Consider the following 26220-nt stretch of genomic DNA (forward strand, 5'->3'; position numbering starts at 1 on the left):
CAATACCCCAAACCGGCATTCCCCTCCCCGCATTGTGGGGAGAGCAATTCCCGACGACCAATGGCAGTTGTATGAAGTTGTCATTCCTCCACAATCCATGGCTCTCCCCCGCAACCTGGTGACCACCACGCGAAGGACTTTCGTTTCCTACAGTCTCGATCTCGGGGATATGCATACAATTCACTGCGGAGTTCAGTTCGCAGTACTGGCTTAAAATTGGTCCATGATATGCGTTCTTCTAATTACCTGACTAACAATATGTGAACTCCTGTAATTGGCTATCCGGCTGGCTAGGAGTCTCTGTTCGCAAGCATCTAAATATCTAGAAGTAGAGATCCCGTCAATGAAGTCCTGGTTATAGGAAAAAGCCCGCTGGTGCTCTTAATTAACACCAAGGCCTTTGACAACTAGATACAACTTGATTAACTATGTATGTCATTGGAAGAGTTTGGGGTCGTAATACGATGGCAGCCGTTCAGAGTTCGACCCAGTCCCGGATGCTCCATTCGTCCCAGCCTTTCTTCTCGCCCGGCATTTTGATCCCCTCGATCTCCTTCCTCGTGATATTCTTCCAGTCGCTGACCGGCAGCCAGCCGATGTAGGCGCGGTCGCCGAACCCACCAATCCAGTAGACCTGCTGGACGACGAGGCGCACGAACTCGGACTCGTGGATCCGGTTGCCAGGTAGCCAGTACTTGGCGTCGGGGTGCGCCTTGACGAAGCAGGCGGACATGTCCGCCGTCTTCTCGGGCTCAACGTTCTCTATGTAGCCCAAGGCCGAGAAGCGCGGGAGGTTGGCGGCCGAGTACGGCACTTTTTCCTTGGTGCCGTCATCCCTTGACCCTCCAAGGAAGTAGTCCAGGAATGAAGGGTAATACGACTTGATACGCTTGTCGGGCGGGTAAGGCGGAGCCCACTGCATGGCGAGACTGATGTTCGAGCCCGCCCGCGCGTTCTTGAACGAGGTCTCGACATTGATGGCCAGCATGGTGGGATTGCCGTCGTCCTCGCAGTCGGCCACGTACTCCATCAGGCCGTGGGGCATGCCGCCCATGCCGGCGGGCCGGTTCTCCTGGGACGATACATCGCCGTCCTTCTTGGAAGAGGAGTCGTCCGGGAAGACGGTGGCGAGGCTGCCGAGCGTAGTTAGCGCCAACAACCGTCGGCCCTGCACGGCGGACTCATAGGGAGTCGGTATCTTGTAGCCAGACCGCTCGGATGCCGGCGGGTTGCTGAAAATGTAGGCGGGCTCTGTGGCGGCGGTGCCGAGGGCGACGCATGAGATAAGCGGGAGTCCGCGTGAGAGTTTCATGATTGGCGAGGGTGGATCGGAGTCCTCGGCCTACTACTATTGGGGCAAGATGGCAATGCTACGATGGTGTTCCTCGGTATACCAGATACGAGGGGCGTGGTGATTTTAAGTAATGATCAATAGTTCAAACAAAGCGAAAGCCAAAAACTTTATATATAGTATGCCTGATAAACATAGAAACGAGGTTGGCGTTTGGGTATGACCCGCCTCGGGTCAATGAGACTCGATGATGCTGGATGCGTATCATGGGGCCATCCAGCATGACCCAAAAGGGGATAGCGTACCCTGAAGTCCGATGGATGCTTCACTTTACCAATTGCCAATGTTGGCATGTTGCCCTGCCTTTCAGGAGTGAGCACAGATAGGCCCTTGGACAGCAAAGGAAATCAGAGCGCATTCTCGCTTCTGTAGTTTAATCATAGCGACATATGGTTGCTGTTGGTAAGCGAGGGGTGATCATGGTTGGTGACTGCGAAACTTCATTGCTGTGGAAGATAGGTACACAAGATAAGTGATAAGCAGTTGCAAGTGTGTGCGAGTTTACAACAGTGCCAGCACCAAGGTAGGTATGGTTCTTGGTAAATTGAAGAGTCAGGGAATTGTTCCGCCACTTTGATTCGTTTTCTAGTTGGTCGGCCTCGAAATTCACATCTTCAACCAGCAGCTTCATCGTACCCGGAACGCCAACAAAGAATGCACAGTCTTGATGCACTAAATTCCAGTGGCAAGCATACTTCCGAAGCCCGCCCATCGCTTAGTAGAGTAGCACCCCGCTTATGATAGGCGATAAGCATATAGCCAGGTTTAGATGCAACTAACGTAGATATCTTTCAAAAGCATTAGGGTCAGGTGATTCTTTTGGGGCTCTGACGCTCTGATTCCCTCCGCACACTGAGCGAGCGAAACCCCACTGAAGCCATTTGCCCACTCACATTCTGAATCGACTTATCTATTTTCCCTCCCACAACCCACGAAACACTCAATCAACAACAACAGTCATCCATCACAAGTCGCCAAGATGGGTAAGGTTCACGGATCCCTCGCTCGTGCCGGTAAGGTCAAGTCTCAGGTAAGTACAAATCGAAAAGCGCCGTCCTAATGGCGAATTCCTGATGCTTGAATTTTGTCGCTAACATTTTGTGCGCCTCCAGACCCCTAAGGTATGAAAAATCCATCTCCCACCGAGGGCCCCTACGACGACGATGATTGCCTGGATCGACCGATGGAAGAAGTGCTGCGAACCAATCTACGCTACCTCAACGACTCGACGGAATTGAGGCTGGTTGAAATCCTAGAAAAATTCTAGAGTCATTCGTCAAATTTCGCCACCCCCCATCGGCAAAACCGTTCGACTCTCAAACGACCACACAAACACTTCTTCCAGTCGGCCGTTCACGGCATTCATCTGCCGGCCTGGGCTTTCGGCATATCTTCATCACTTGGTACTAATACAACTTTCCAACAGGTCGAGAAGCAAGAGAAGAAGAGTTAGTCGCAATCTGCCTCCGCCAACCCAAGCCAGCCATGAACCCGGCTTTTTTTTTTGGATTTCCACTCAGGATGGCACCATTACTGGAGCATGTCGTGACAGAGTGGCAAAGCCTGAAAGTGCGGTGATACTGTTGCGACCCTGACAATGAATGTTGGAAGGTGGTAGAGTTGTTACTGTTGTCACGAACCGGGTCAGACGTTTATTCATCTCGTACTTTTATCCGTACAAAGAGCTTAATGTTTGCCCGGGTCATTATGCACAGGCTCCAACATCCTACTACTTTCCGGCAGTCCAGGTAGCACATATCGCTCGATACCGTGGACATCGTCATCTGGCTGGCTGGGCTGAGCTATCTGCCCGATACGGGTGCTTGTCGAATTATATACTAACGCATCATTACAGAGACTCCCAAGGGTCGCGCGAAGAAGAGACTCGTGTACACTCGTCGTTTCGTGAACGTCACCCTCACGTACGTATCCCCTTGGTCCGTCATTATGTGTAAAGTTTATATGCTGATTCCCCGACAGCGGTGGCAAGCGCAAGATGAACCCCAACCCTGGTGCGGCTTAAGCGCGACAATTATGACCCGTTTCTGAAAGGGCAGCCGACGCTATGTATGGAGAATAGGAAGACGATGGACGGGTGTGCGGCCATTGCTTGTGTCTCGCATCCTGAGCATCCTACTCCATGATTTGCATATCAGACCGAATCGATTGCATCACAATCGCCTGTGCCCTAGTTATCGTTAGGTACAAAAGAGATGATCACAACGATGGAAATGGAAAGGGACAGGTTCACTCTGGCTTTTCCGCCGTAGTTCATATGGAGTCATTGGGCGTCGTCATTTGGGGCTTGGTACGCAAACTTCCAGGCAATACATGTGTAAATACACAAATCGCATTACCGTCTGGCGTGACGGAGACCCGCCAGCGAACACAAACCGTTTAAACAAACTGTTTATTGGTGCATCCTCTGATATGAACTGTGATGTCCCACCTAGCTGTTCTTTTCCGCAAGTTCATTCTGAAACCGTGTTCAACGGCCAAGTAAGCAGCTTCTTGCTCGACCTCACAAACTACTGTATTGGCTATGTTTGCCTTGAATGCTCGATGCGAGCAGTTTGAAACCTGATGCGGGCATTGGTGGTCGCCCCTCGTATCTGACTCTTGCATTAGTTGTCCTGTGGCTCAATGCATGGCAGTTATGAGATTCCTCGAGTGTTTGTCGTCCACCCCAGCTGCTTGGATAAGCCCACTACTTGTTCCTCGGTGATGTAAGATGCGTTCGTATATTCAGGTACTGTACATTGGTTTGACTCTAGACTAACTATACACACGGATGGGCTCACCTATGACTCGCCTCCCATTCACTGGCGCTTTTCATGTTCCGCTGTTCGCCGCGTAGGATCAGTTTCCCAAGGCAAAGTCGGACTCTCCATCAGAATGCTCGTGCCCACCGTCGTCGCGCTCGCCGGGCTCCTATCATCCTCGCCGTCGGTATTCCGCCTCATCCCGGCACCGGGACCTCCTCCCACCAAAGACCTCCAATACCTCGAGTCGAAGTCGAACTGCTCCCCAGGCGTAATGGGCGGTAGACCAGGTATGGTCGGCTGCCTCCCGGCGTGGTGGTCCAAGTAGACCATGCCTCCCATCGTTTCATGGCTACTGTTGGAGGCAGCAGCAGCAGCAGCAGCAGATCGCGGTGGCGGGTGTTGCGACGTCCTGGTTCTCAGTGGCGGCACGGGCTTGATACCGCCGCCCTTTTCGTCATCATCGCCATCATACTCGAGCGTCTTGTCTAGGTAGCTGTCCGGTATCGAAGACCTTGTGCCCGGCGACCGGGGAGCGGCTTCGAACGTTGCGGCACTTTCGCGACGGGGCGGTCGCGGGGGCGGTTGGCGGTCTGATCCTTCAGTCCCTCGTCCTCCAATGGCAGCGGCCGCAGCGGCCGCGATCCGCTTCTTGTTCGGCGGTGTGGGTGGCAGCGGCACCGTGGGCGGCGGGGCGTACGGCGTTGAGATGCGTCGCCGGTGCCAGGCTCGCTCGCCCAGGCCGCCCGAGGGCACCGCGACGTGGTCCGGCGTCTTGGTCAGGGGGCTCACAGGCACGGAATGCACCGCTGTTGCTGCGGCGGCCATGTCGGCGGTTCGTCGCCATTGCACGGCGGAGCTCGAGCCGATGGCGGGCGGGGTGTGCGGACCGATGGGGACGGAGACTTGGCCCAGAAGCGCGGAGAAGAGGCTGTCTCTTTGGGGCTGATGTTCACCACCTAATGGGCTGCTTTTGTTCTTGTGGGTGCTGGTGTTGTGGTAGTAGCTGGCAGGGACCCTGCCTCCGCTCTCTAGCGCTGGCGTCGTGGGGACTAGGAACCCGTCCGTCGTGAGCCGGACGTCCTTGTCTTGGTGAATCACGTCGCCGCCGATGACGAGGCTCGGCGGGCGGTGGTGGTAGTCCCTCGTCCTCCGGCGGCCTCGGCTGGGACTTCGCTCGTAGTGTATGTTCTTGTTGTCATCGTCGTCGTTGTCGACCTTTCGACCCGTCTTGCGCGCGACCACCATGGCGGCGATGCGGGCGTCTTGCTCGACCCGTCGCTTCTTGTAGGCGCGGAAACAGAAGAATAGGAGGGCGCCCAGGAGGATGGCCCCGGACATGGAGCCCGAGATCGCGGCGACCGTCGTCGTGGACGCCGGGGCCGGAGGTCCGCCGCCGCCGCTGTTCTTCAGGCCCTCGAATACTATGCGGGAGGTAGTCGGGGCCGGGGTCAACGAGAGGGCTCCCATCTCGATTCCTGGCGCCTTCGCAGCGGCGGTGGTCGGGCTCTCTGAGATCGGAGGTGGTCGAGTCGTTGGTGTTGTCGAGCTCGGTGGTGAGGCTGACGGTGAGGATGATGGGGGTTTGTCTTTACTACTATGTGGCGATGATTTCTGAGAGGCAGATGCGAGACTGTATATTGCAAAAGCGTCACTTCCACCACATGAGAGCCTGGGGCTGCCCGGGCAGGGCGAAGTACAGTAGTCGCCTGGTAATTTAGAGGCCTCAGTGGAAAGGTGTACTGCACAGTAGCATTCGCTATAAGATGTGTCAGTGTGGCTGGATATAAGAAACATAGACCTCGCGTCTCCATGAAGGCGCAACACCTACGTACCTCCCATTCTTCAGCCCAGCATAAATGAACTGGCCTGCCGTCTTATTAGGAGACGGTAATTTCCCGCAGCCTTCTAGGCATGCAGCAACCGTGACATTCTTTGCATCCAGCGAGGGTGGACTTGCGTAATCCTGTTCCTTGCCGAAGGGGTGTACACCTTCAAACCCAGTATGGCCATAACATCCTAATAGGGAGTACGTTGGGTCGCCCGGGGCCAGTGTCGGCTTGTAGGCTATAGTAATAGTGACGGTCCGGGTAACAGTACCAACATCGTGCTTGGTAGGCGGCGGACCGATCTCGAGGATCTCGGACGTTGATACCCCCGGCGGAGGCGGCGGGGAAGTCGTTGAGCCCAGGTCGACGTTGGTCTTATTATCGCTATCGGCAGCCACGACGAAGAAGCTTAACGACGGCGACAATATCGATAGTATCGACAGCAGACTGACGCCGAGGACCCCCTGAATACGCAACCGCCTGAACCAGAAGAAGTGTGTGTTCGCTATTGGCATGGCCGATATGTCTTAGCGACGTGACGTAGTATACCAGTGGTACATGGTTGATCCATTCTGGAAGATCGTGTCCCACGGGGGACCGACCGGGGACACATATGGCATTCCCCCTGTTGCCTCCTATGTTTCCTACGCGAGCCGACTGCTTTGACAAAGGTATAGTCGTGGACAATGGTGGCTAGACAAAGGCGGGTGAGCCAGCGTTAATCTGGAGGCCGCATTCGATCTTTCAAGTTGGCCATGGTCACAATGAGAGCGTCATTGCCACCAAGGGCTCAATACGAGGACTTTCTCATCATAGATTGGTTCGTGATGTTGTGATTATTCGCATTAGAGATGTAGCCAACTGGGCCGTCGCGTGTCCATTTGCCAAATCGGGAGCAGAGGTTCGGGCAATGTCTACTTGTATCAACTTGGAGATTTAGGAACAAATGACTGCTTAATGTATAAGTCTGGTTTGCACAGAGCCTGGGACAAAGCGACTTCTATAGAGCTGATAAGACATCGATTTATGCGGACACGCGCATATCACAATTACGCATATCACAAACACGCAAGAGATAAGGGATTTGATGCTATCACTGAGGGAGGCACGCAATCTGCGGCCCAGATAGCATCACAGCCTGGCCCGCTGGCACTAGAACCGTACTGGGGACGCAAATCTTAGCCGTTTGTGTACGGCTGATACTCTCGTATCTCGTATCAACAACAGAGCAGAGTCGGTGAAGATAGCCCCCAGTTGCCGCACCCAACTGTGCAGTAGCATTCGCAACCCGGGGTTTTGGATGGGTGAAGATAAGCTTCGGCCTGCAGGGGCGCGTTGTCGACGGAGCCGGCCAGCAGGTTGGTTGACATAATACTGCCAGTGTCATTGCTTGCTTCTGGCGTAATGGAGATTCGAATCTTCATCATCTTGCAATTGGCGCTGATTGGATGATGTATGTGTGCAGCAGGATCTTGGCCCCCCATCCGCCATAGGAAGTAAGCATGTTGGCCGATCCAGGTGTCACCTGCCGCATTGAATCTGCAGCGTAATTAGTGACAAGTTAGCATATGAGATAAGACAACAAAGAAGGGACAAAGAGCAGGGCCCGTTGTTATAAAGCATCTGATGGCCGTCTTTCCTTTGTCTACAACCTGTTATTGTCTGGCGTCTCGGAATCGCACTGCACGATCCCCCGAACGGATGCACTCCAACGGTACGAACCCGACCACAGGCAGTCCGCTTGGATAAATGATCAGCAACACGCGCTGGACACACGCACACCCACACACACCGATTGGCACCCCCCGCGAGCTGCTCTCCCTCCCAGAACAACTTGGCTGGGAGGCTTATTCTGTCGCTATACTCGAAGCGGTTTCTTCGGCATCTCAGATGACTGCCACACAACCTTCCGGCATCCCGCGATTGAAGCGACGTGACCTCACCCATAAGTATTAGCAAGCGAGCGAACCGGCTCGACCCCCGCGCGCCCGCACGAAAGCCCGACGATCGCTACGCATTCACAACAAGTACGAAGTACGGTCAATATCGAATGGGGAAACTGTTTCGGTCGCGTGAGGAAGCGGAGGTGGTGATTGATGATGATGATGATGATGATGATGGGGTGGGATAGGGGGCGCCATAGGACCCCCGCGTCAGACTACTCGGCTGACGAATTCGCTACGTTTTGTTGGCTGGTAAACCACCCACGTCCGCGCCACGGCACGCTGCAACAACGAACCACGATTGGCCGTTCAGGTGGTCGACGAACCCCCAAATCATGACTGGAAGCGGCAATGGACTCCGTGAGCTCACCAGGATGAGCCGGCTCCTAGTGTTTTCGTTTAATATGTAAAGGCCGCATGAGGGAATGCCCTCGGACACCTCTGGATCCCCGCCGGGCCATGGGGGTTCTAGACTCCTGCCTCGTTCCTGCGACCTGAATTCGAATGGGCGTTCCGAGCGCATGACGAAACGGGCTTGCAGGCGAAGGTATCAAATGAGCAGATCGGGAGATTATTTCTACATCGCCAATTGCTCTTTCCCACACGGTCTTTGGCCATTTGCCCCCCATGGAGGAGAGACAGCGGTTGATGCTGTGGCTCTGTGGGGGTGCTGGTCTGGGCCGGGGGTCTGGCTAAAGTGAAATTGAGGGTCCCAGAAAGCCGATCGTAGCTCTCGATGGTCACCGGACAGCAGGAATGGCGAAACATCTTACGAATAGAGCCACTTTCGAGGCAGCCGCCGAACCTGGGGAATGGTCAGAGCTGATGAACAATGCCCTTTCTCCAGGTGCCAGCTTACGTACAACTCCCCAGAAGCGGACTTGATTGATGCGAAAACCGAAAACCCTGGGCCCGTGAACTGAACCCTTGAAAGTATTACACTTCTTGGCCCACTGGTCCAGGGATTCACCAAAGTGCCCTTCCTTGCACTACATGGACTCACTGCACTGACTTGACCACAATTCTTGGGTGTATGCACCTAGTGGCGGTGGGTAAGACACCGGCTCTTTGGAACGGCTATCTTATTCGATGCTTGGAATTGGCGGTTGAAAGTATTATTAATGGACTGACTGACTACCTAGATCTCGTAGATCTGGAGTGTCCCTCAACTTGGGGATCAGGCATCCTGGTTTCCCGTGGGTCGCCTTCTGCTAGATGGTTTCATTCAACACCGCGAAAGGAGCAGAAGGAAGATGTCAATTGAGTTGTTTTGAAGTCTTGGCCAAACCGCGAGTGGCCGGCTATTAAACGGTGCTTTGGCCAAAACGCGACCCCCCTTCCGCGTAAAGTTACTCTGCTGTTTATGAAGAAAAAGCCATTTCATGATGCATGGCATGGCCCACCTAGTCGTCAAGAACGCAACTGAATAAGCCTAGATCATCTCACGGGGGCAGACGTGACTCGGGTGTTAGGCGGTAAGTATGGCAAGTAATAAGTTCGATAGTAGGTTAGGTGGCTCTTCCCCCATGGCTGTCTAGGCGAGCTGGAAAAAGCTTGATGGTTTCTAAATAGTACTTCAGGCGTTCCAGATTACCAAACCTGGTGCAAGGGCAATGCATCCATACATACATGGGCTTCCTGACATGTGAGATGGCGCAGCTTCAAACAAGAACTGCTCTCTTCAGCTTTTAATAGACGTCTTCTGCCCTGGGTTTCGGTTTGATTTCGCGGTCCTACGATTGGCTGGTGTGCTCGCGCGCGCAGGATCGAGCAGCAACCAAGATGGCTAGTCGGAGGCTTAGAAGCACGAGGTTTCGCTACCCACGCCGGCGCGAAGCTACTCGACTTCACGTCTGCCAAACGAATGCTACAGTACAGTACATGCGTATTTCTCATCCTCCTCGCCGTCAGGCCGTTCCGTTGGCCCCTACGACTATTGGGAGAGCTAGCCTGGATGGCATGTCATTTATAGTAGCTAGCTTCCATTTTCGAGTACACCTGGGGTCGTACCCGGCGGACATGGTTGGTACGACGTAGCAGTCGGAGAGATATTCTCGTAGGAGACGCTTTACGCAGTCGCAAGTTAAGCCGAAAAGCAATTCTTGGTCATGATGGAAAATGAGATGCATGCGTACCCCCCCCACTCGCGATCCCTGTGAAGTACAGGGTAAACAGGGCAGCAGGCAAGCAGGGCTCCTGATTCCAGCGATTTTGCAGGTACTTGCCGCGCTTACTTTTTTAAACTCGTTCCTTTGGAAATGGGAATGCGTACCTACCAGTCGGCGTGTCGGCCGAGTCAAAACGGTCCTGACTCGCCCACATGCCGACAACATTGGTCTGGTAGATATGGATACATGTAGATGTAGGTAGCTTGTGATGGGACATGGGTGTTTTGACGATTTGATGGTCGTCTTTGGCATATCTCGAGATTTACGTATTCCCATCTCCAAAGATGCCATTATCAGCGGTGATCAGAGTGGGAATTTCACCTTGTCGCAACAGGACCCGTTTGGATGCTGCAAGCAGGTTTTTTATTTCTTTCCTTCGTTGCTTTCACAGCCCGAGCTTGCTTGTGAAAGCTGACCCTCCTCCCTCGCGAGTGTGGGGGTCCACCACCCAAAAAGCATGCATGAACTGGGGGGCCCTGGACGACTGGGTCTTAAAGTCTGAGCCTCTAAAGTGCGTCGTAGCGGTGCGCGTCGTACCAATACTTCCGGCTACGAGCGGGGCATTCGCTGAACCCTTCCCAGTGCTCTCCCACCCACCCCATGCTGTCGGGCACCATCCATACCTAGGTATCGTTTCAAGCCAGTATCGTAAGTACGTACATTATATGCTGCCTTCTTGTCATCAACGGGCATCCTCTCAGCGACAATACCAATAGTGTCGTATTGCTTGCTTCTGGAGCTGCAGGCTTCTAGAATTCCGCCTCGCGAAGCCCGGCGTGCTTGGCCGGCCATGACCGACCACCGCATCGAAAGCAGCCCGGAGGCTTGCTTACAGCTTCACCAGTTGGCATGTGATTGGTCATCACGACAGCTAATTTCAACACTCCGGACGAATGAAGAGGTTCTGCCTCAAGCAAGACTCTAAGAGCGTGGGGAAGCTTACAGATGCCTCATTGTGCATGCCTCTCTGGAGTTTGTCCTCCCCCAAAATAGCGTGCCTCTGATGCTCGGGAGACAACCGTGCACGCCTATACTCCGTACCCTCAGCACGGTACACTGGTAGGTAGCCCATGCCTTGCGGGTATAGGTATATTTCGTTTCAAGTAAGCACCTCGGCACCTGATACCACACGCATGCCGTCCGATCCCTGAATACAAAAGCGGCAATCCCGTTAATTTGAGTATCCTTCTGGAGCTGTCCCTGAAGCACTTTCTACACTGGAACAACGACCCTGTAAGGACGTTATTCAGGCCATGAAACGTATATCCGCGATTGACAATACCAGAATTCAGGGATTGAGCCGTACATAAGCGCAACGAGGCCTGAAGGAGAGTCGACAGTAATTAAATGTCAGCGTTTACTGATCATCAAGCATGTCACAACATGGTATCGGGTGGGACAGGCGGAGGCGATCGGGGCCATCTCCGATATGTACGGACGAATATTCCCGTTTGCCGCGGTCTCTGGAGAAACGAATCACACCCGTTCTGGTCGGCCTGAAATCGCAAAGTGAAATAGTCATCAATACTCGACCTGCATGCGCCGACCAATGGAGGATAGCCCTCCGCGCGTATACTGACTACACATGGGAATTTGCTTTTATGATCTGGGTGGGTAGCCATCTGGCCCAGTCGCCCGGCACCGCGCGCGACAGCGGCGAGCACCAGAGACGAAACGCAACCTGGCCGCCCCCCTCTTGGAAACCATGTACTTTGCTTGCTTTTATTGGCCACTTTCAGCTGACTGCAGTGGCCCGGCTCCAAGAGCCTCATCCGAATTGTATATATTCCCGCAGGCTAGTGGGTGACAACGCCGTCTTTACGCCGACAAGCCGCCCTAGTGTCAGGGCGGGACCACGGGAGGGACCAAGTGCTCCCACACAAAGAACCCACCGCATATCACGATGATGAAGACTTGCATCGTGACATCGCCTGGTGGGCTCTGGGATTCCAACTACGTATGTATGCTACGATAGGTATCTAACGGTCTGGACTGTACTGGGCATGTTTTTTCGCTTCGAGGCGCATCTCACGATGGGCGTCGGCAAGATCCTCGACATGTGAGTGGCCGGCATGTTACTATGCCTCCTTATGCAAGGAACGCCGCAACGGGATAGTGGCAATTTGCGCTGGGTATGCGCTCGCCCAAGCTGAAGAGATGCCGACTCCGTAGTCGGATTTGCGCCGCAATGCGGCACGCCGCTAATGCTCAAGAAGCAAATTGAGTTCTGGTATGCGCACAAATGGCCAGTTGGAGTTGAAATTTTCCAGTGCGATGCTGAAAGATGTATGCCAACGATCGATCCCGTCTCTACATCCTACATATATGGTAGATATCGTGACTACTATAGTAGTGTACCGACTATTATCCCGGTTCATCGGTATAGTCTTCTTGGATGACATCAGGAAAAGCGGACGAGGCATCACGGACGCTCCATGGCGGAGTCACTAGTTCACGTCAAGACAGCAGGCGCCAGTCATCCAGTGCTCGCTGATACAAGGTGATCAGAATGCGTGTACAGGGCACCTATTGCCTATTCTTGGATTTCTAATCCGTGAAGCATTGGAGGGTGCTCAGTCATGAACAATAAGTAGGGCATATGTAAGATCTTAGCATGGCTTCGAAGGTGGCAACACACACCCTAAGACCCATACTGCACCGCACTGTCGCATGCGCTGCCCACCCGCAGTCAGTCTGCCCAAAATTGCCGTATACGGAACCAGCCATTGGGACTATAGCAAATTTTGAGTTACATTAGGATGGCCGTATTGGGAAGGGTGTCACCCTCAGACAATAGAAACACTCGATAAACACTCGACCACACGCCATCAACACCGACTCACTCATTGTCTTGCGCCAAATGCTGGAGAAATAAACGAGCATTGCTTGACGGGATTTCGGCGCGATGAGGAGGGGGTTGATATGTACGACTTCGCAGTTTGCCCACGATCGAGAGGGAAAGAGAGCCATATGCCAGCCATGCGACACTGAGCCCATAAAAGCGTCTAGGCCCACACATGCAACCATGCTAGCGGGTATGTAGTACAGTGGTTGGCGTCCAACCACACCGAGTAAGGACTTTCCTGCAAGGATTAGCTAGATCCTTTGAAGGCCCTCAGATGTGGGCTCTCGGGGGCCCTAGTGCTATATTTCGCAGGCTACTACTGTTCCTACATAGGCCCGGCTTGGGTTTTTCTTTGCCTGACCGTGGGCTCTCTCGGCAGGACCTCTGTATGTATGTAGAGTCTTTCGGGCACAACCGGAACCTCCCACGAGACGAGGGCAGGAGCGAAACCAGAAAACTACTCCGGTAATTGGCAGGGTCCATTTCTCTAGTCGAACGGGCGCCCCCATCTCAGTCATTGTCACCGTTGTCGCAATTTTGCCGCTGTTGATGAATGAATGTGTATGATGCTCCGATGCAAGTCTGCCCTTTCCGGTGACGGCAACGAGGTTGGAGCACAGCAGGCCAGAAAGTGGGTTGCCCCTAGGGAGCAAACGCGGGATGACGCTTCCCTTACTTTGAGCCTAAAAGTCACAATCCGTGACAACATCGTGATCTCTCCCACGCGCCGTGGGCGGGAGAGAAGGATTTTGAAGTCCGTAACGAAGAGTTGGGTGTATGATTAGATCCAAAAGAGGCCGTCTGGAGCGAGTCTCATCTTTTTTTTAAGTTATATAAAAGAGGGATCCCTTCCTCATTATTTAATATGTACGGCACGTTCCCTCCCTCTCATTCACACGAAAGACGTTGAGGGCGCCCCGACACAGGCTGTGGAGGACCCTCCGTAGCGGCGCTTCTGTGTGTCTAGGTACATCGGTCGTACCCTGACTGGCCTGAGTGACTGGGCTTTTTTGGCTTTTAATCAACCGACCAGCCATACCTGGTCTGCCCCAAGTGTAACTGTAACCGTACTTATTTGAGAGCCAGCCATTCCAGCCGACATCGTCCCCCACTAAGGGCAATTATTGCGCTGCAGACTGGATCCACCACCCACTACCTGCTGTACTTCGCTTCGCCCTTCAAACCAACATGAACTTTGGTCTGGAGTAGAGAGTCACACACACACACACACAAAGAGAGAGGGAGAGGCCGAGGGTTCCCCTCCTCCAATTCAAGATCAGATTGGTCCGACCTTTGCAACCCTTGACATTTGAGCTTCTTGCAGTTGATGGATGGATGCACCCACCTACCACCACCCACACTGACCACTTAGTATCCTTGGCTCGACCTCGTACCGGTACTCTGCATGGACTTTTCCCATGTCAGTTGAGTGGGCATACCCCAGCATCATCTTTTTTTTTTTTCTCTCTCGCGCAGCAGTGTCCCAGGCAAGCAAGCAAGCAAGCCTACCTACTTACATACTACCTCGTAGCGTGGCCCAGGGAAGGTAGTTCACGTCCATGGTTCTTCTACGGCAGTACGTCGACATACGGCAATCCTCAGAGTGTTATTAGCCAGTAATAATAACCTAGTGGCTGTCTGTAGTGGGTGGTGGAAGTCTCTTCTTCCCATGCCATGCCATGCTTGCTCTCTCCGCCCTCCACACACAACCAAACCACAGTAACTCTCTCGTTTCCCCTCCGATGGTCCCAAGTCCTGGTTCTCCTCCCTAACCCTGCCTGCCCGTCCCTCTTTGGTCGGCCAGCGCCTGAAGAGCAGTGGGACCCTATCCGTAAACATACATATAGCCCAAATCCGAGAGTGTCAGGGCATCCGATGCATATAGAGTCAGTCTACATTATGTAGAGAGCAATTACGCTGCTGTGGATTCAATCGGCCCTACAGCTAACGCCGCTCCTACTCCCGTACCCTTACCGAGCCGGTGTTCCAGACTATCCCTCCCCCATTACTACGAGAGACCACAATTATTACTATTAGAGAACCAAAGAGTAGCAAACGGGGGGCGAGAGAGCACTTGCTTTTCTATACCTCCCTCACTACACACCTTAAGTACAGACTACACTACCCTACCCTACCCAAAAAGCAGTTTCTATTACATACTCGTTATCCAAATCGAGCGGCTGTCAACCGAACTCTGAGACGTGGGGATCTGAGATCTTATTGTGTTGTATTGTACCTACCCAAGTATTACACAAACCTTCGGCGACAGAATCGCACAAGACCTAGACAGCGTCACCGGTCTCGCATGAGACCACGGCGTTGACGTACGACAATGGCCGCCCTTGCGACGTCACCCATATCTTCTTCCACCACAAGTCCTTCCAGAGCCATGGACCCCACGACGACAGAGCACGACTTCCGCTTCCCGCGCAGGCCCCTGGACTCAATGTCCTCTGCGCTGGCGGACAGAGGGAGCTACCAGACTGCCAACTTCGCCGGCGCCGACGAGAACAGCCCCAGCGACTTGCGCATGCAAGAATTGAAACTGGGCCTCCCTCCCTACTCCGGTGCGGGCGGCGGTGGCGACAACGGTGCGCACGGCATACTGGCGACTTCCCTCTTTCCCACCTGGAGGGATGGCATGTCCAGCCAGGACGGAGGCCTCGAGCAGATGCAGCAAAGTGACCCTCTCGCGACTCAAATATGGCGCTTCTTCAAACAGACCAAGCAGAACCTGCCCTGCCAGGAGCGGATGGAAAATCTTACATGGCGCATGATGCATGCTAAGTTGCGAAAGAAGCGGCAGGAGGAAGAGGCCGCGGCTAATAAGTATGTTTGCACTGTGATTGCGTGCTTTCAAGATGGATTGTCTAATCATTTCGCCAGGGCTTCGACTCTTCTTCAACCGTCGGTGAACAATAATGCGGGGACTATGGGCAACAACGCTCCCAGTGGTATTGCTCAACTGAGGGAAAACGTCGGACCAAAACATTCACCAACCCGAGCCGATGAATCTCGACGACTTCATATTTTCCGAGAATGTCGCCACGCCGGCAGGCTTGGCGGACACCCCGTCGCCTGAAATATCCGCGAAGCATCTGGAGGACAAGCCAGCCCATCTCTCCGCTGCCGCTATTCCTATCAAATCTCGCAAGGTGTCTACGCAGCAGCACTTCGTCCCGCAGTCGGTGCCCGTACCACCGCACCAAAAACACCAGGACGAGTTCGGCTATGTCACCAGGCATGCTCGTAAAACGAGTGTCGATGAGCGACGGGTGAGTGCCCTTTATCTTTGTGGGAGAGGAGAGGGATGGCGCGCATGATGGCTCCGTCGAATCACAAGGGCTCGCTTCCCATGCAGATCATCCCTCTATCTCGGCCCTGGTATTGGTGCAGATAACTAACCCTCCTTCCAGACCCGAAACCTCAAGCGTCCTGCCGACTTCTCCCCGCAAGTCCCTGCGGTCAACAGCAACTCGGTCGCCAATGGATTAGATGCTGACTCCGATCTCCATGAATACTCACTAGACCAACCTCATACCTCCCGCATGGGTCAAATGTCCCACCCTGGTGTGCCATTTCCTCTTGACACTTACCCCATGGAACATGATCCTATCATCACATCTGCAGGCCCCTTCCAGCAGAACTTCTCCTTCTCTCCCTCGACCTCTCCAATGGTTACGCATGGCTTCTCCAACATGTTCAACCAACATCCGATGGGCCAGGGGTCGCTGAACTCGCATGGCTTCTATTCGCCTCCTGGGTCTACCTTTCCCTCGACTGCTACCACACCGCATCCTATGCCCGATAACGAGAACATGTTCTTCGGATCGGTCGATGTTCGACACCCGAGGCATCAAACCTTCCGTCATGGACATGGCCACGGGCCATTTGGCAATCCGATGGGACAGCCGTTTATGCATCAAGGAAACAACGGCTCCATGTTCCAAGCACCGAACACCACAGGTCCGGATAGCGGAAACGTGTTTGCGCCCTCGAACAACTTTGGGCATGTCGATCCCAGTCAGGTGTTCCACTCGGATAGCCAGGCACGATCCCCTGGTGTTGGCTTAATGCAGGAGAACATGTTCTCATTCGGAGCCGACTCTGATAATGAGGATGACGATGGTGGTGCGTTCCCAGACCGTAACATGGCATCGCACCAATCCTTTTCTCCTGGGATGGATGAATCAGCCATGGATATTAGCCACTCCAACGCACTTCAGTGGGATGCCACCCTTCCTGGCCAGTTTAGTACGCAGGCCGCACGTTACCCTGGCGGACCGACTCGAAAACAAGTCACTATTGGTGGCGCCACCACTGATCTCTTCGACACCAACGTTGAATGGGAGGGCCAGGGTAGCCTGTCGCGATCGCATTCCCAGTCGTTTAAACCTAACAACGGCAGAAATGGCAAGATACCCCGGAACGCTTCGACTCCGGGTGTGAACCTGATGGGCCGCGGCAATGCTTTCGATCGACTAGCCCAATCCAACCCCAACTCCCCTCCACCCGACGGGCCAGGCCATACTTCGGGTTACTCTTCAGTTGCACCAAGCAGGCCGTCGTCGCCTTCAGCGTCCAAACAGGGCTCCACAACTAATCTTCAGGCTGCTGCTGCCAATCAAGGAGATGGCAATGCCCCCACGACCTGTACCAACTGTTTCACGCAGACCACTCCTCTTTGGCGGCGAAACCCGGAGGGACAACCTCTTTGCAACGCCTGCGGTTTGTTCCTGAAGCTGCACGGTGTCGTTCGACCGCTCAGCTTGAAGACGGACGTTATCAAGAAGCGAAACCGAGGTTCGGGTGCTAGCTTGCCAGTCGGAGGTACCGCTACACGATCCAAGAAGACCGGTCCGTCGGGCAACGCATCTGGTCCAGCCTCGCGCAAGAACTCGACTTTGGCTATAACCACGACGAGCAAGCCCACGCAAGCCAGCACGCCGCCCGCCACGGCCAATCGTGCTGGAAGCGCCAACGAAGGCGAGAGCCCTGCCAGTGGTGGTGCCGGTTCCGGGGGTAACACCGCGGGAAGCACCCCTACCAGCTACGCAGGCTCCTCGAACGGTGCTGTTGGTGGGAAAGGCGTAGTGCCTATTGCCGCGGCTCCCCCCAAGAACACCCCAGGCCCCGGCGCCGCAGCTGTGCCGCGCAGTGCAGGCACCGCAAACTCCTCCAAACGCCAGCGCCGGAGCAGCAAGAGCATAGGACCAAACGAATCCAGTAGCATGGATATCGATAGTCCCGAAAGTTCTACTGGTTCAAACGATGCGGCTCAGTCGGTCGGATCATCAAGCGGGTTCATGAGTGGCATGGGGAACCCAGGCAACCTGGGCCTGGCCAATGGCTTTGGCATGACACAACGGCCGATGATGGGCACGGGCACGGGCATGGTGGGCATGTCTGCAGGACCTCAAAGCGGCATGATGAACCCTGGCGCCGGTGCTGGTCCACAAGAATGGGAGTGGCTCACTATGAGTTTGTAAGCTACGATTTCAACAGACCTTGGCGGCGGCTTGCTTGCTACTTGCTACCTGCTGCGTTGGCTGTAGCCTGTGAACGGGCGACAGAAGTCGGTGGCACACTCTACTCGATGAACATCAGAAATTTATGATGTACACATATACGTCATACTTGCTTTGAGCACAAAGCCATCCTGGGCCGATTCCCGTATACACTTCCCGCACTACAGCGCTGGCTGTACCAAGATACGCTTTGGATCTATATTCACTTTCTGCATGTTGATATTGCTGGAAGATATTTCTTGACGGGTTGGCATGGATGGGATTATGCCCATGATGGACCACGATCATTTCTTGCTTGCTGGCCTTGGAAGAAAGGAACATTTTGGACAGGACAGCCTTGACCAAACCATAACGTATTCGATTTGCCCTGCGACAGTGTCCGTAGGGTTCGGCACTGATAGAGGATTCCCGGGAGAACTTGATACCATTTTGATTTTATATTTTCTCGTTGTTTTGGGGAAGGGCTCTGTTTTGCTAGAGATGGGATCATGCTGGATGACCTTTCTTATTCCTATCATTCTTCTGCTTTAGGGAGGGGGGGTTTGTGATATCCCAAGCTACACTACTTGGTACATATGCATTGTCTACGGGGCTATTGCGAACGTATAGCCTGTCCTTTCCGCGTGCCCACTTCATTGCAGAGGTTCGAACAGGACAGAAAGGGGGGTCGTTCTGACTGGAAGCAAATACAACTGTTTCTTCTTGAAAGCGATCGGCGCTGGCGGGAACTGTTTTGGTTTTATTTCACTTCTATGTCGATTAGAGATGGGTTTTGCGTTGTGTGGCTCGGGGTCGGTCGGTCGGTTGATCACATGACGATGAATGACAAATGATACAAGCGACGCCGCGATTTCCTTTTTTGTTGCTGCGGCGTTTTCCTCCGTGATAGTTACTATATCTACCTCCCAACGAATACATATACTTAAGCGCACATATACGTACATTTTTGCCTCCCTATCTTATCTACTGTGGCTTGTGAGCTTGCTTGATCTGTATATGGTTCATGCCGCAGTTGGTGAGAAACACTTGTGATGGAGGTAATGTTGGCCACACGAGCGAATATCAGTCACATTTCCTGTTGACTATACATATGTGTATACATGTAAATATGCAGAGGACGTTGCGGTGCCATTCGACCCCTTGTTTTCTGTTGATCAAGGAGAATCGGACATTGGTCGATGAAACTTCAACAGACGCTCTGTCCCTTATGATGATGTCGGGGTCGTTGTCTAATACTGGAATAACTGAACATTGGGCAGACAGCTCTACAAAGGAGAAATTTACGAGGAAGGATCCATATTCGGTACTTACAAAGACCCCGACAGTAGAGGCCATAGCTGAGAAGGATGTGGGACCGATGGATGGATAATGTGTATATGTCTCACGGGAACCAGACGATAATTCCTCGCTCCGCAACCCTCTCCCCTGGCGCTTAAACTTCCAAGCTACCAGCCACCGGGCTTAAGAGAGACGGTTCCTTGAAAAGTGAGGGACGAGGGCGAAACAACTAAGTAGTCATCATGCCTTGCCTCCCAACAAACCCCCTGAAGTCTTCGGGTATTTGGTATAATTGGTTTCCTTCCTCTCCCTGACGATATTAGTTGACGAAGAAGAGCTCCAGGGGAGCGGCATACTAAAACGAAACATTGACATGAGCAGCATCAGAGGATTGCCAAGTATGAAGGTATCGTAATCTCGTGTGTATTATTGTGTTTTCAAATGATCGTACTACTTCTCGTAACCAACTCGCTCCTCGACATGGAAAGACTAATCAAAATCTTGAAGTCGCAACATATCCATCTATCGTCCCCTTTATGTACAATCTCTTCAACAAATATTTTCTTTCCTCCACTTCGCACCGTTCTTTCAAATGCTGGAATAAACCGGCCAAATAAGAGACCCCAAGATAAGAGAAACTAATAAACGTCGCAGTAATGGCAGTGAGGGAATTGAGAACATCCATTGCAAATTCGATGCTTTGAACAAAAGTAGGTAGATAAGGGGTGATACGTAGACGATAACAAGAAGTCTGCCATCTAACGATGATTGGCTGCCACGAGCAAATAGCAGCCGAGGGGGGAAACAACAACTGCCTTTACAGCATGCCAGCAATAACGATCACGGCACCGAGCGCAACGCCCATCATGCCCGTCACCATGCTGCCCTCGGAGGCGCCCATGGGCGAGCCGCCCACGCGCGCCGCGCTGTTGCCGTTGGTGGACGAGGCCGTCGACGTGGCGATGCCGATAGTGGTCGAGGTGGTCAGGTCGCCGCTGATGGCGGCGGCGACGGTGGCCAGGCCGGTGAAGGTGGTGACGGCGTCGCCGTTGTTGGCGTCCTTGGTGGTGATGGTGACGGTGCTCGTCTCGGTGGCGCCCCACTTCCAGCCGTCGCCCCAGCCGACCCAGCCGTTGAAGCCGCCGTGCGCGTTCCAGCCGCAGCCCGGGCCCGAGAACCAGGGCGAGCCGTCGTTCATGCAGCCCGTCACCGTCACCACGCCGCCGGTCCAGGTCTTGGAGCCCGAGTAGGCGCTCGCCCACTCGGACCACTGCGCGTTGTCGCCGCCGCCCCAGTTGCCCCAGCCGCCGCCCTGGCCGTTCTGGCCGCCGTTGCCGCCGGGGCCGAAGTTGTGCGAGCCGCCGTTGGGTCCGTTGCTGGGGCCCCAGCCGCCGGGGGCGCCCCAGGTCACGGGGCCGCCGGGCAGGGTGACGGTGTGGACGCCCGTGGAGCCGGCCGATGTGCACTCGGCCCACTGCGAGCAGAGCGAGGAGCTCAGCTTGGCGTAGCTGCTGACGGCCGTGGGCGTCGACTTGCAGCCGTCCGCCAGGCAGGACGAGATCTGGTTGCCCTTGTCGGAGTTGCAGTAGTCGGACTGCGCCGGCCAGAAGGGGGCGTTGTTGCCCGAGGTCGAGCTGGCCGAGGTGGCGGCGGCGTAGGCGGAAGAAAGGCAAGATTGCTGCGGGGATTTCATGTTAGTCAAGACGAGCCAATGCAATTGAATAACAGGTCACAAGGCTGTAACCACAGGATGGGATGCTTACAGCGCACTGGGGAGCTCCGCTATACCATTGTGCCGAGGCAACAGAAGGTGCCAGCACGGCGGCCACAGTAGAAGTCTTCATGTTGGTAGATGTTTCGATCACTGGATATATTATGTTGTAGTTTGGTTGAGGTTGAGTCTAGCAGACACTTGAGTGGGTGTTGTATGTTGGTGTAAGTGTTGTTATAAGATTATGGAGATTAGAAGCAGGGTGGTTGGGGGGGAAGACGAGACATATACTTATATGACTTCTCACTTCCCCTTCTCGATCCCGGGCATCGATGCACAAGACCCGGCATGTGTCAGATCGTGTGGGTACAAGGATATGCGGAAAAGGAACCAAAGGGAAAAGAAAAGGGCTCAAGCCTCCCCCATCCCATTACCGCACCCGTTGGACGTCATCGTCATCATCACGGGCACTCCTCCTCATCTTCCTCCTCCCTCTCCTCCCCCAGCGGGACTACGCGCCGAATAGAGAGTCTGAAAAAGAGTTGCGGCTAGAACGGGACACGTAAGTTGCTTGTCCATCAGAGCGGCGGGAGGAAGCAGCGCCACCGCCATAGGGTTTTTTCCTCTGCTGTGTCAATAAATAAACACAGAAAGAACGAAGAAAAAAGCTCGCATGACGCTATCCCAACGGGAGACTGGGGTAAAGGCAAGGCAAGGTATACACAGGATTTGCTAAGTATAGGACAAGCTCCCCCAGGGCTGCTAGCACAGAAACAGAGTTGTGTCTCTCCTGGTGTGGAAGCTGAAAAGGATCTTCTTTCCGCGAGCCGCGCGTCGTCTTATACATCATCGAGGCACTGGTGAGGGCAGGGGAAAGGTTGTACTACCCGCTTTCTCATGTCCTGTATGAAAGAGATGCAGGCTGCGTAAGTATGCAAGATCGGGAGGCGTCAAGGCCAATGCGCCGACGAGGTAGACCATGTGCCTCGTCAGGCAGCCCCCGTTCTGGGTAAGGCTTCGTACAACCAGGATACATACCTACTATACGTCTCAAGCAAGCAAAAGCCGGGAGGGGGAGGTCGGTGTGTCGGCATTTGGGCAGGCAGGAGTCGCAAAGCCCCCTTTAGCTACGTGGCAACGGTGTTCCACTGCATACCTGCTCAGTCAGTCAATCAGGCGGGCTGCGGCATGCAGACAGGGCAGGCTCAGTTGGCACCAAAAACAAAGCCGTTTGGTGTCTCGCGAAACCGTATCATGTTTTTTCCCAGAGGTTTGGATAGAGTTGGGGAGCGGCACCGCGTAAGCTTTGGCCCCCCCAGCCCCAAGAACCCCCAAGGTTGGGGTAGTCCGGAGGGTGGGTCCAGGATGGAAGGCACAAGGAGGGAGGGCACACGGAGCACGCACCGGTCATAAGAAGAAAGAGAAGAGCAGATGCAGATCTCTTGGGCCAATTGGCCGAGCTAAGTCCTGCTGTCTCTGTCTAATGTCTTGGGCATCATCAATCTGTGTCATCCGTAAGGAGCACTGCTCGGTCTTGACCCTTTGAGAAACATGAGTTCGTCAAGATGGACATGATGGTGATGACGAGTACCACCAAGCTGGCGCCTTGCCGATAGCAGATAGACCGACGACGCAAGGCATACATACTTGCCTGACAGATCACAGACCCTCCCGCCTCCCTCTTGTTCTACCTACTGTCTCGCTCGGCACAAGACCTTCAAGAAAACCAACTACGGGGGATCAAAGGATCGAAAGAACGACTTACATAATTGATTGCACTTGAGGTTGGTATATTTCCATCCCAAGCACATCTAGCGTTCACTGTAAAAATAGATGTTAATGGCCCAAGGGCGGTGCAGAAATTGTATCTCATTACAACACTATCATACATGATGGTCCAGCAATACGACCTTTATGCTCTCCTGAACCTTCTCAGGTCTGCCTGTCCGGCTCCTCGCCTTCATTATCCTGCCTGGCCCAGCATATTCGCATACTGAATAGAAGAAGGCATGCGTTGCCAAAGCCCCCTTTTCAGGACCCTGTAATCCATAACTCCGGCAGCTGGGATGTAGGACCCCAAAAAGCTTAAACCCCTTGCAAGCCTGACAATAGGAGAAGAACTCAAAGTGTGGACTCACTGTCCAAAAATACATCTCGTCCCAATTCATCATGACGTCCATACGTGCGCGGAAAACTCTGGCAGCTTTCGCCACGCTTCCATTCCACGCCACACTCAAATCAGGCCTCGTATGCGCGGCGGCAACAACCTACCGCCTTACGAACCTAGAAAACGGACGCTGACCCTACAGCATCGTCCCGAATGTTCCATCGGTCTGGATAGGTTTCCGTGGGCTTCCCTCCTCTGCCTTGCGGTGGCGGAAAGTAAATCCAACAAAGAGAGACTTGGCCATATCATCATCCCGGTCCGCCATGGTCTCAAGGGCCTGTTGTTTTTCATGGACCTCCTTGTACTTGGCCATGTCTGCCTCGTTGGTGAAGTCATCAAAGTAGCCAGCGTCTGTTTCCGAGTCCAGCTCGGGTACGAACGGCGCCTTGGTCTGTCTCAGCGTGACCCAGTCCACTTCACCAAAGTACTGGTGCTCGCAGATATCCTTGATGTTGGAGAAGCGCTTGGATCGGGAGTTGATACATCTGGCAAGGGTTAGTCGACCATCCCAATGCAATAACGATCATGGGGTCTTACGTTGTAATGAAATTCCACGTCCTGTTGCTGAGGAAATAGTTCGGATCCTCCCAGACGGGTCGCTTGAGCACCTCCTTCCAGTGCTTGAGGTTGCGCCAGGTTTCATCCGCCGTGGAGCCGGCAAAAGGCGGAAACCCTGTCAGGGCCTCGAAAAGCATGCAACCCAAACTCCAATAGTCAACGGTATAGTCGTATTCCTCGCCGCGCAAAACCTCGGGAGCCATGTAGTCAGGAGATCCTACTATAGACTTCGCATAGTTGACGTCTTTCTCGCGCATCGACCGGTAACCATCCCGGCGCTCAGCAATGGTTCGTTGATCCATTGGCTTGCCAAACGGCACACTGGTCGCCGAGGCCTTCTCGAGCTTGACACGCATAGACTCGATCTTGGCAGGTGCCAGCATGCCAGCAGCCAGTCCAAAGTCAGTCAATTTGACATGCCCCGTGGAGTCGACCAAAAAGTTTTCGGGCTTCAAGTCTCGATGGATATACCCAAGTTGGTGCAGAGCATCAACCGAGCAGAACATCTCGGCGATGTAGAAGCGGGCGTGACGGTTGGAAAGCACACCCGTGTTGTTGAGCAACGTTCTGAAGTCACCGCCTGGCACGTATTCCATCGCAAGATAAATACTCTTGTCATCTTGGAAAGAGTACAGCAGGCGGACTAGCCAATCACTCTTTGCCGTCGTGAGGATGTCTCGCTCCGTCAGGACGTGGCGAACCTCGTCCAGCTTGAAGAGCAAACGCTTGCTCATGACCTTCAATGCACACACCTCCTTCGTGTCCTTCTTCTGCGCGAGGTAAACTTGGCCATAGCCACCTTGACCGACTTGGGTGAGGATTTGGAAATCGCCTTGTCGAAGGCGCACCCGACGCTTTCGCAGATTGGCTCGCTCTCTGCCCTTGTACTTGGTCCACAGCTGCTTGTAAGTCTCGTCGTCGGTTTGTGGCGGAGGGGGAACTTCCTCCTTGAAAGTAGTGAACCGATTTTGGCGCGAGCCCACATATGTGAGCAAGTCGAAGTAGTAGTCGAGGAAGTACAGCTGAGTGACATTGACCATGCGGCGCACATTTGGCTTCTTGAGGATTTCGAGCTCTTCGGGTGTTAATCCGCGTGAGGTGTTGAATTTCTTGTTAGTCGCAGGGGTGTGCGGCCTGCTCTCTTTCCCGAAGCCCATAAATCTCGTGCCGAGAGATGGCGGCTTGGTTGTGGGTGTGCGGCGTCGCCTCCGAGGCCGCGGTTGGGGGTCTCGGAATACGAGAAGGAGGCGTATTCTCTTGCTCCTGCCTCTTCAGCGGGCTTCCCGGGGAATTGGTCTGCTTGTGGATGATGCTCTCGTCAACGACAGAGCCATTGCTGAAATAGCTGTCATCCGCGGGCAGCAGATTGCTCCTGACAGGCGATAGAGGGCTGGGCCCAGCCTGTGGTCGCAACTTGAGGGGACTGTCGAGACCATTGTTGGGGCCGATCTTCATGGCATTGTCGAATGCAGACGGGAGGTCATTTTGGCCCGGCGGGACAGTCTTCTTGCTGGGACTGCCTTGAGGAGTGGAAATTGGCGTAGTGAAGCTGTTCTGTACGGGAGTGCTAGGCTGGTCCGACCTGGGATCTCTGGACCCTCCCGGAAACATGCTAGAGATGAAGCTCGCCATGGCTGTCTGCCAACAAGAGCGTCGAGAAGATATGGATGGTGGGGAAGGTTGATGGCAGGGTTGGCTCGGCCGCGTACCAGCTTGCGTGCTTCCTAGGAAGCCGATGCAACGGTTGGAGAGACGCGCCAGAAGCGGGAGGGGGAGGGGAGGCTATACAGATGATTGAATGGGAACAAATCAATAGCTGGGTCAAGAAGGAAGAGTTGCCAATCAAGAGCCAGTCGCAAGATGTAGAAGGGAGGGGAGGAGGGGAAAGAAGTGCAAGGAGCGGGAGAGCGACCAAGGGATCTAGTATGTATCCACGATCTCTTCCCCAGGATGATGATGCGAGCTGAACTACGCACGTATTGATATGTGCGACTAAGCCTATGTCAGTTTGGTGGTGGATTGTGTATGGATTGGTACCCGATCAGATGGATTTTGGGATTGCGATTACATTATTTGGCGG

At 53.9% G+C, this 26220-nt stretch overlaps 7 protein-coding genes across 7 annotated transcripts; 2 read left to right on the plus strand and 5 right to left on the minus strand.

Annotated features, from left to right (window-relative positions):
* Positions 1-475: 475 nt before the first annotated feature.
* Positions 476-1312, minus strand: PG985_010785 (uncharacterized protein; the record flags this gene model as incomplete). Its single annotated transcript, XM_066830552.1, has 1 exon — positions 476-1312. One exon carries the CDS (start codon positions 1310-1312, stop codon positions 476-478), a length of 837 nt encoding a protein of 278 aa, XP_066681234.1.
* A 1018-nt stretch (positions 1313-2330) lies between these two features.
* On the plus strand, positions 2331-3374 carry PG985_010786 (40S ribosomal protein eS30; the record flags this gene model as incomplete). Its single annotated transcript, XM_066830553.1, has 5 exons — positions 2331-2381; positions 2464-2472; positions 2778-2799; positions 3207-3273; positions 3332-3374. The coding sequence occupies 5 exons, from the start codon at positions 2331-2333 to the stop codon at positions 3372-3374; spliced, it is 192 nt and encodes a 63-aa protein (XP_066681235.1).
* A 796-nt stretch (positions 3375-4170) lies between these two features.
* PG985_010787 (uncharacterized protein) lies at positions 4171-6457 on the minus strand (the record flags this gene model as incomplete). Its single annotated transcript, XM_066830554.1, has 2 exons — positions 4171-5872; positions 5949-6457. The coding sequence occupies 2 exons, from the start codon at positions 6455-6457 to the stop codon at positions 4171-4173; spliced, it is 2211 nt and encodes a 736-aa protein (XP_066681236.1).
* Positions 6458-10559: 4102 nt separating this feature from the next.
* On the minus strand, positions 10560-10845 carry PG985_010788 (uncharacterized protein; the record flags this gene model as incomplete). The annotated part of the gene is made up of 2 exons (XM_066830555.1): positions 10560-10676; positions 10714-10845. 2 exons carry the CDS (start codon positions 10843-10845, stop codon positions 10560-10562), a joined length of 249 nt encoding a protein of 82 aa, XP_066681237.1.
* Positions 10846-15230: 4385 nt separating this feature from the next.
* On the plus strand, positions 15231-18387 carry PG985_010789 (GATA zinc finger; the record flags this gene model as incomplete). Its single annotated transcript, XM_066830556.1, has 4 exons — positions 15231-15727; positions 15785-15875; positions 15937-16173; positions 16315-18387. 4 exons carry the CDS (start codon positions 15231-15233, stop codon positions 18385-18387), a joined length of 2898 nt encoding a protein of 965 aa, XP_066681238.1.
* A 2134-nt stretch (positions 18388-20521) lies between these two features.
* PG985_010790 (uncharacterized protein) lies at positions 20522-21548 on the minus strand (the record flags this gene model as incomplete). The annotated part of the gene is made up of 2 exons (XM_066830557.1): positions 20522-21382; positions 21468-21548. 2 exons carry the CDS (start codon positions 21546-21548, stop codon positions 20522-20524), a joined length of 942 nt encoding a protein of 313 aa, XP_066681239.1.
* A 2170-nt stretch (positions 21549-23718) lies between these two features.
* PG985_010791 (agc ndr ndr-unclassified kinase) lies at positions 23719-25772 on the minus strand (the record flags this gene model as incomplete). The annotated part of the gene is made up of 3 exons (XM_066830558.1): positions 23719-24067; positions 24120-25281; positions 25379-25772. The coding sequence occupies 3 exons, from the start codon at positions 25770-25772 to the stop codon at positions 23719-23721; spliced, it is 1905 nt and encodes a 634-aa protein (XP_066681240.1).
* Positions 25773-26220: the final 448 nt, after the last annotated feature.

This window comes from Apiospora marii, assembly GCF_038362585.1.
Source record: "Apiospora marii strain CBS 49790 chromosome Unknown utg000007l_segment0_segment0, whole genome shotgun sequence".
Classification (NCBI taxonomy): Eukaryota; Fungi; Ascomycota; class Sordariomycetes; order Amphisphaeriales; family Apiosporaceae; genus Apiospora; species Apiospora marii.